The following is an 8,069-nucleotide window of genomic DNA, read 5'->3' as shown; positions in this document are numbered from 1 at the left end:
AACCACCACGCAACATCTATCCCTAAACTTCTTATATATTGGTATTTATCATGCAATATTCTCCAAAGCTAAAAGGATGTGGAATGCACTGATTCCATATACCTGCTTTGCCTAGAGGTGAAATGAAATTATAAGCATCATTGAAGGTTGCGATACCTAAATCAGAATGATGCCAAATTAACTCATCTTTCCTAAGAGTAGAAGAACAAGAAATAAGACTGATATTCGAGTGAAGAGAGGGCGAGCTAGAAAAGTTCCCGGAAACGACCAAAACCATGATAACTGATCAAGAAGTTCTTAACTGTAGCATGAAGGTCGCGATGTAAATTTCTGTACTTAAATCATCAACAGAAGTCATCATAAGAAGTACCAAAATTTTTCCTTTGTGTACTTTCATTCTTTTTTCCCTAATCAATAACTTTGATTTGATATGAAGCTCAATAAAACAAAATGAAAGGGACATAAACCAGATAGTTCTTAACTGTACTTTCAAAGTTTAAAGTGTCGTTTGACTTTCAATTTATGTGAAAAAACGGAGCAATTAAACTGCGTCGAGTAATAGGAGCAGTAAAGTAGCTTCAACAAAAATGGCCTCGGAACACTACACAGTTTCGATAGTAGTGAAAACAGCCTTAAACAGGGTATGAAGGATCTGAAATCTGGTAGTTTACATGAAATAAAGTCAACCCCATAAGGAAATGGGGAAAGACAGAAGCTAGTACTAAGCCATTTACCTAGCCTCTAGTTCTCATAATTGTGATGCTACCTTTTCCCCCTTCAGTGCGAATCTTTGTCTTTCCAACTACAGGCTTACCGGAAAAAGCCGATTTCGGGTAAACTATAGGATCTTCCTTGATATGCTTTGATTTTGAAGGAGGTGGAGATTGTATGCGCTTATTTATTTCATTCAGAGTGACATCTCCATGGACACTGCAGGGTTTGATGAAGGCAAATGGATAGGCCACAGTAGAAGCTAACTTTGTCGGTGTTTGCATAATAGATTTTCGACCTACATATGTAAATGCAAGTCAGAGTTTTCATATCAAATGTTTTCATACCATTAACTGTTATCTGCTACCAAGTTAAAAAAAAAGATATGAAGATTAACAAATCAAACCTTTGAAGACAATTTTTCTTGGTGTTTGATGCTGAACCACATTCTGCTCAACTGGTGGTGGTGTTAAGTTGGAGAGCCCTACAATAGCATACGATGTTTTCAATTAAGTTCAATGTGGCCCAGAAGTGTAAAAAGAAAAAGACAAAACAAACATTAGAAGACAATAGTGAAACACAAACAAAGTAACAAACATTAGAATACAATAGTGAAACGCAAACAAAGTAACAAACATTAGAAGACAAATAGTGAAATGCAAACAAAGTCTCATTACCAGTAACATCAGCTTGAACATTATTTGCTGCAGAAAAATTCCTGAAAGAACATAATCATAAGATTGTTTTATATCGGTAAGTATATGCCGTAAATTTGCAGTGGTTTTTAGAAGCATACGGATTCACAGGACATATTTGCATATCCGTATCTTTGAAGCAATCTGCAAGCCACCTTTCAGCTGACTGTAAATCCTCGTAATTGGGAGCACAAGCAGTGTCTATTGCATATTACATTTTTGCAATGAACCGAAATAAGCATCCAAATTATTTATCAAAAGTCATTAAGAAAAATCCAAGCAGAATCTTGTATAAGGAAAACCTGAAACGTCAGATAGCCATTGTGACACTTCCGGAAAAATATCCATATTGGAGTCGCCCGTTCCCTATATGCATAAACACAATCATACATTCACACAAAAGCCTCCAGAGCAATTGTTAACTCAAACATTACAATGAAATCAATAAATTACTACTACAAACACTTGACAGAAAAATGTTAAAAAGAATTTGCATTATCATTAAGTGTGACTATCTGCAACTCACGAACATTTGAAGGTATCACAAAAGTGTCAAAATTACGGATCAACTCAAAGCAGAAGGGAATGAAAGTCACTATAGATGAAAGCTACAAACACTAACATTTAATTCCAAATATGCTGAAGACATTTGTTCATCAGTAAGGGAATGATTCCCGTTCTGATTGTTGAACTGCAGCATCCTCCGTCTCTTGGCTTGTGAACAAGTCTCCGAACATTCCACCTCTTCCTTTTGAATATCATTTGATTCTGAAATTCACCGTGTTTAAATTATAAATGATGACATTATATCCAAAAATAATAGCAATATATTCAAGTGGCACATATCGATAATAATTAGACAAGGTCAAGAAAATTTCCTTCTAAAGAGAACTCACCACCATTATTGACATTATATGCAAAATCCCCACAAGCCTTCACAGGGGTTGTTTCATCATCGAGCACGATAGGAAGATCTTCATTTCTAGGAACTTGATTCCACAGCTCTTGCGAAATGTCTGATCAAACAAATAGGGTTTGTCAAGCATCGTTTATTAACACTAAGCTTACAATCATAGGTAGAACTTACCAAAATTTGACGACCTTTGGAGACTGTAATCGTCCTGCCTTTGCCAATTCCAAGGAGCCCTAACAGTGAGACATCGAAACATTTTACGTTATGGCGAAAATACTCTAATAACAAGTTGATATGAGAAACAAGAAAACATTATTAACACCATCAGATTAAAATTAATTGCTTAGATTACATTTTTAAATAAAAAAAGGCATGTGAATTCATCTTCTTCCTCCCCTATGAATCGTATTTTTCTTCCTCTCCACCGTCGCAGTAACTATCATCAAATAGGCTATTCCTAAATACCCTCCTAAATGTGTCTTTTTTCAAGGCAGGAACCAAACCCAATGCATTAAGTAACAACAGTCCATTTTTTTTGGGGAAATAGCTCTCTAATTTCAAATGTTTCCGTCAGAATCTTGTCTGTATCTTTGCTATATCTTATCCGTATACACAGGAAGTCAAAAGTGGCGGATTATGTGGCAGATTCACATAAACATCTTTATTGTCGATTACCCGATCTTGAAACCTACCTTTCGATTGAAGTTCTTCCACATAGCCTTCAAATGCTGCTCCCTGTCGCAACGAGTGCGAGGGAGAGCAGCACGCAGACAGTTCATATGAGAGGAACAAATTGAGTTCGGTCACGTGCCTCTTTTAAATAAAAATATAACAATCATAGCCGTTAATTTTAATCCGACGATTCTAACTACGTGTTCTCATTTCTCACAATAGTCGAGGATCCGCCCCTAATCCCTAATACATTTAAAATGGATCGAAAAGGAAATTCATGTCATGCAATGCAACAAAGAAAATCGCATAAAAGCCGAAGCTATAACCAATGTGAATGAATCAAAACAGGTAACATGAACTTTCTTCCAAATCAAAAATTGTAGAACACACCATAATCAAAAAATAACCATAAGCTAAACCCTTCGAAGCACAAGGACACCAACACTGACACGTCAACACCAGTAATAATTTGAAAAAATATAATAAATTGAACGTAATCGCAAGTGTCAATATCACGCCAGTGTCGGGGTTCAACATTACACACATTTTTTCAGAGGTGTCGGTGCAGTACTACAGAGGCTAAACCACATGCTTAACCATAACACAAATTACCAAACTAACAGCCATAAAATAGAAAAAGAACAAAACCATCAGATTCTTGTATATTTTTAGGGACGTTACTACTGCAATTAATAAAACAAATAAAACAAATTTCTCAAAATCAACAACAAAATAAAAAAGGATCAAACAAAACACCAACACAAGAATCACAGTCCTTTCTCTATCCATAAAATTTGACGTAAATTGACCAATTTCAAGCCCAAAATTAAATCCACAAACAGCATAAAAAACAAAATAAAAATCAAAGCAATATACACACAAAATAGAGAAGATGAAGATCAAAAAACTAACGTTAGAAAAATAGCTACAAGAAAAATCAAAGAGCAAAATTACCGGAACGGAGAAAGCACGAGAAAAACCAAAGTTCCGTCGAAAGAGTGTGGTGTGTGTTTGACGAATGTAAGACCCAAATAAAATAAAAATGAAAAACGAAAAGAGAGAAAAGAAAGGGTAGAGAAAAATACTTGTCTTTGTTGTTATAATCCATTTGTGGTGCAGAAAATGCGTTGATGATCAGAAATAATAACTGTCGTTACGGAGAAAACTCAGAGTGTTTTTGCTGCTACTGCATGAGACGCATATGTGCTGCAAATTATACGCCAACAGAGAAAAACCACCCTTTACCTCTCCACTTTTATATGTCAATAAAATAAATATTAAAATAATTAATATGTTTTCTTGGTTTTATTATATAATAATTTAAACCATTTTTAATATTTAAATTATAGAGTTTAACTTTCATTTACCGACTGTGAATTTTTTTTTATGATTATTATCATTTCATCATAATTAATTATGCGGGCAATTTTACTGTGATTATGATAAAAGTTAGGCGTTTTAATTAAATTGTAACCAAAGCAGGTTTGTTCAGTCAGTAAAATTTGAGTCAATGTCTCAAATTGTAAGGACTGAGTCTGAATTTTGTTATTGAAATAAGGACTTTTTCGACAATTCTCTAATGATGTGCAACAACTAGATATATTTTCTTTCCTTTTAAAGTATCTAAAATTGATTATTTTTCAAATTCTAATCGATTAGATAACGAGAAAATTCATTGATGGCAAATTCCATTTTAGACACACCTCTTGCATATAAATAGAGGCTCATTTTCTCATTTCAAACCATTCAGAATTGTGTTTTGATACTACCATCCCACACACACACACTCTCTCTAAGTGGGTGTGTGTGTGAAGAAAATAAGTGGGTGTGTTTTAGCAAACCCCATAGGGGTTTGCAAAAATACACCCACTTATTTTTATGAAGGTGTGTTTTAGCAAGCATTAACTACAAAATGATTAAATGCACCCTAAGGTGCGTGTTGCTAAAATATACCTTCATTACCTTCATAAAATCAAATGGGTCTAAGTTAGCAAATCTTTTATATATATATATATATATATATATATATATATATATATATATATATATATATATATATATATATATATATATATATATATATATATATATATTGAGAATTGAAAAGACAATTCTTTGTATGAATATAATACTTGAATTTGATGATTATGTATGTTGTAAATTGAAATTGAGTGAGATTAACATTGTTGGGCATTGTTTGTTATATGATATTTGCAATGTGTTGGTTTGGTGGGTGTTATGAAGATGTTTCATGTGTAATTGATAACATGAATATGTGTATGTTTGTGCAAATGTGAGGTGAATTCACATGTGATCAATGGTGAGATGTATGCTTGTATGATTAAATTTTGTAGATAGTCTTAATTACATATAGTTGTCGGTATTTGCACATGCATTCATTTATCATGTGGAAAAGAGACAATGTTAGTTAGTTACGTGGAAACTAGTGTCTTATCCCAAACCTTGGAGATGAGTTTGATGCCTAGAGGATGCGCTTATTCAGTGGTTATTTGTCTGAGGGGTGGACGCGGGGAATCCGCCAAGGATAACAATTGGTATCACATGCATTTGTATTGAGTCGCATTGGAGTCACATGTGTTGATGTGAATTGTGTTTTGGGTGTTTATGTGCTATTGGTGTGAATGGTACTTTGGTGATAATGGTGATTTGATTACTTGGTATTTTGAATCTATTGAGTTATGTCGTATATGTAATCATGTGATATGTATTTGAAAAGTGTTGAATATGTATATGTTTGAAGAGTGATGAATTCCCTGTTGTATGTTGTTATACATTGCTTATTATTATATATTTCTATAATGATATAAATTTTCATCTTTCTGTTGGAATGATGTTTTGTACGACATGCTTAAGTACCGAGAAGTAGAGGTGCTTACTTGCAAGGATTAGTAGTGGAGCTATTCATTTATTTATTCGTTTAGTATTTTTGGGTTTTGAGTCGTGCTTTGATTATGTAACACTGGGGAACATTTTTTATTCATATTTTGAAGGATACCTTATATTCCTTTCTATTGTGTTATTTTAACAAAATTATGTGATTATTGGCCATTATGCCTAAGTTTTTAGTGAATTGAAATTATTATGAGACAATAATGTGTTTTGTCCGATCGAATGTGAATTCGCTGATACGTGTTTACGGTTTTTGAATTATGTGTGACACCTTTGAATTAATATGCATGATATCTTACTTTGATTTATATTATATTTTCCGTGGGGTTTAGAAGGGTGTTACAGTTGGAGTCAAAGATGGTTGAAGAACCTTACTTGTGGGCTTGATAGACTATTGTAGCTAAAAAAGGTGGTTGGGAGCAAATGGCTAGATCAATATCCAAGAAAGGTTTGAACTAGATAAAATTTGTTTGATATATGTTAAATTGACAGAGAGGAAAAAATGGTTGATGAATAAATTGACATCACCATAATTTTAAGTTAAAGTGGAGATTATTGAAGTATGCCTTAAAACCAAAATGATGAAAAGAAAGAAAAATATTCGTGATTGCAGAAACTAGAAATCAGTTTGAAAATTGACAAAGAAGACATGGTGTAGAGTGAGATTCACGGTAGAGCTGGCATGGCGTATCTAATGACAGCGGTGCAATAATGGGTTTGAATCTGGAGGGAGTAGGCTTTGTTGTTTTAGTTCGTGGATACGTTAGTTTATGGGTTATTTTTTCCAGCTTGTTATGGAAATGTCAAATTTTAACCACTATAAATAGGTGTCTCTTGCATGCTTGTTATCACAACCTTCATAACTTTAGAGATGAAAATAGAGATAATAGTTTGGGGATCATAGTGGTAAGACAAGAGTAAATTTCTAACAACGTGTTCTTAAAATTTGGGAAATCCCTGGAGATATCTAAGGGGATTATGAGACATTTATAAACACCTTGGTCGAAAACAGGGTTTGTTCTTGGGAACTTGGGTGACTATATTGTTGTAGCTCATTTGTAATCTTTTGTAACAACTCTAGGAATTATAGTAAATCAGAGAGCTACTCTCAATCCCAAAATAGATCATTTAATCGAACTGGGTAAACAAGTAATCATGTTTACTATCTTTATTTTATATTCTTCTACCAAGTTAAATTGATGTCTAATTGCACGGAGAGTTATTTTTGTGGAAGACCATTTATTTTGGTTGTCATTGTGCTTTGTCCCCACATATCAATTTTTTGGTGTAATTGAACTCTGAAAAATTTTTCTAAAATCCTTATAATTATCCTTTCATTTTCATAACAAATATTAATAGACTCAATGCTATCATAACATTTATAAATACTAAATGATTTTTTATTTGTAATTAATAATAATTGTTCTTACTAAATGTACAAAGGCGTAACAATCCTTAGTGAAGAAGGTTTGTCAGAAGCTTTAGAGTTGTCGTGGTATTGAGAGCTAGCTCACGTGAGGTGAAAAACTATTGTATATGTGTATTTTATATGTGTTATGTTTAGGTATTGAGTATCATGATACTATCATATTTATGGTCCTAGGGATATAAACCGAGTCTACCAAGAATGAAGCAATCACTACATGAATGGGTGGTCAGTTCCCTAAAATCTATTAAGTGTAATTAAATCCCACGACTTCCTATGAAACGTTTGTTGAACCAATACACATATTACACAAGATCGCACATTATGGATGCATACATTATAGGTCAGGGTGACATATCTGAAAAAGATGAGCCTTATCCAAAAGGAGGGGCGCTCGAGCCATTAAAACTATGACTTCAAAAGGAAAACGGGATAAGCGTGTACCTTTCATCCCACACCAAGGTATCTTCCAATTATAACATTACACATTTCCTCAAGCACGAGGGCTCATAGAGGCCTGAGTGTTTTCACCCCTGGCTTATCTTCATACTTTCTTGAGGAGTATACTCAAAGATTTATTCCCGCCTTCAGTTCTCGAAGTTTGACATGATCCTTCTGCACAAGGGTCATCTAAATCCCTCGGGCATGACTCAATTGAGTCTTCTTGACGAATCTTAGTTGAGACCCTAAGGTGAAACTTATTTGATTATTCTTAACCACAAGATATGGGAATATTAGCTTG

The 8,069-nt window shown here is 33.8% G+C and overlaps 1 protein-coding gene across 2 annotated transcripts; it reads right to left on the bottom strand.

Moving 5' to 3' along the window:
- Window positions 1–495: 495 nt before the first annotated feature.
- Window positions 496–4,212, bottom strand: LOC131611688 (protein XRI1-like). 2 transcript variants are annotated; one of them, XM_058883604.1, is made up of 9 exons: window positions 4,077–4,212; window positions 2,494–2,552; window positions 2,303–2,422; window positions 2,029–2,174; window positions 1,709–1,772; window positions 1,508–1,607; window positions 1,389–1,429; window positions 1,118–1,195; window positions 496–1,009 (listed from the first exon to the last, which is right to left on the bottom strand). In XM_058883604.1, the coding sequence occupies exons 1-9, from the start codon at window positions 4,097–4,099 to the stop codon at window positions 735–737; spliced, it is 906 nt and encodes a 301-aa protein (XP_058739587.1). In that variant the 5' UTR covers window positions 4,100–4,212; the 3' UTR covers window positions 496–734. The 2 variants fall into 2 exon arrangements, with proteins under 2 accessions (XP_058739587.1, XP_058739586.1); XM_058883603.1 differs by lacking the exon at window positions 4,077–4,212 and adding an exon at window positions 2,672–3,754.
- Window positions 4,213–8,069: the final 3,857 nt, after the last annotated feature.

This window comes from Vicia villosa, linkage group LG6, assembly GCF_029867415.1.
Source record: "Vicia villosa cultivar HV-30 ecotype Madison, WI linkage group LG6, Vvil1.0, whole genome shotgun sequence".
In the NCBI taxonomy this organism is placed as follows: Eukaryota; Viridiplantae; Streptophyta; class Magnoliopsida; order Fabales; family Fabaceae; genus Vicia; species Vicia villosa.
This window is presented reverse-complemented; position numbering and strand designations above follow the sequence as displayed.

Coding starts and splice junctions, on each gene's coding strand:
- LOC131611688 (XM_058883603.1), bottom strand. CDS start 2,703: ATGAATTCACATGCCTTTTTTTATTTAAAAAT. Junction 2,553..2,671: donor GCCTTTTTTTATTTAAAAAT/GTAATCTAAGCA, acceptor TCTCACTGTTAG/GGCTCCTTGGAATTGGCAAA. Junction 2,423..2,493: donor CCAAAGGTCGTCAAATTTTG/GTAAGTTCTACC, acceptor TTGTTTGATCAG/ACATTTCGCAAGAGCTGTGG.